This window comes from Lottia gigantea (assembly GCF_000327385.1).
Source record: "Lottia gigantea unplaced genomic scaffold LOTGIsca_41, whole genome shotgun sequence".
NCBI classification, from domain to species: domain Eukaryota; kingdom Metazoa; phylum Mollusca; class Gastropoda; family Lottiidae; genus Lottia; species Lottia gigantea.
This window is the reverse complement of record NW_008709421.1, coordinates 2,167,961-2,168,508: the sequence shown is the minus strand read 5'-3', so window position 1 is coordinate 2,168,508 and position 548 is coordinate 2,167,961. Positions and strand designations below refer to the sequence as shown.

At 32.1% G+C, this 548-nt stretch overlaps 1 protein-coding gene across 1 annotated transcript in view; it reads left to right on the top strand.

The window, feature by feature from the left end:
* Positions 1-205, top strand: part of LOTGIDRAFT_163782 (hypothetical protein) — a gene marked incomplete at both ends in the record, with an annotated part of 1,441 nt that extends 1,236 nt beyond the window's left edge. Inside the window, one exon of the mRNA XM_009060296.1 lies at positions 192-205. Within this exon, the coding sequence (XP_009058544.1) occupies positions 192-205 (14 nt within the window). The remainder of the gene's footprint in view (positions 1-191) is intronic.
* Between the last annotated feature and the right edge of the window lie 343 nt (positions 206-548).

The window sequence follows — 548 nt, the reverse complement described above, 5'->3', positions numbered from 1 at the left end:
TCGATTTTTGTCATTTAATTTTGTTTTGTATAATTAATTCTAACACAATGCAAAAAGAATTTTTCAAATATCGTAAAAATTCTGGAAGTCGATATATAAAGTTTAGAGGCGAATAACGTGAAGTGATGAAAAAAAAGTCTGAAAACAGATTTTGTTCGCCATCAAAATATCTATCTACTTGTGAATTTCAGATCGATCGAAATAAAATTGTAGAAGTTGAAACAGATAGCTTGCCAGGCAAGGTAACATACGCCCACTGGCAGCTGTCAGAAATGAATTTTCAAATAATCTTAAAATCATCTTGAATCTATAAGTCAAGGTAAAAAACCTGAAACAGTTCGTCAAATTCAAACATGAACAATGTCTCATCGCTGTACACACAAAGGCAATAACTCTGAAACTGTTTATCGATAATTGCCAATTGCGAACTTGACCGAGGTCTTATCAATATATACAAGCAAACCAAGTTTCATCAAGATCAGATAAAAACTGCAGTCTCTATTGTGCCTACAAGCCACATTTGACCTATTTATTTTTACTAAATCAAG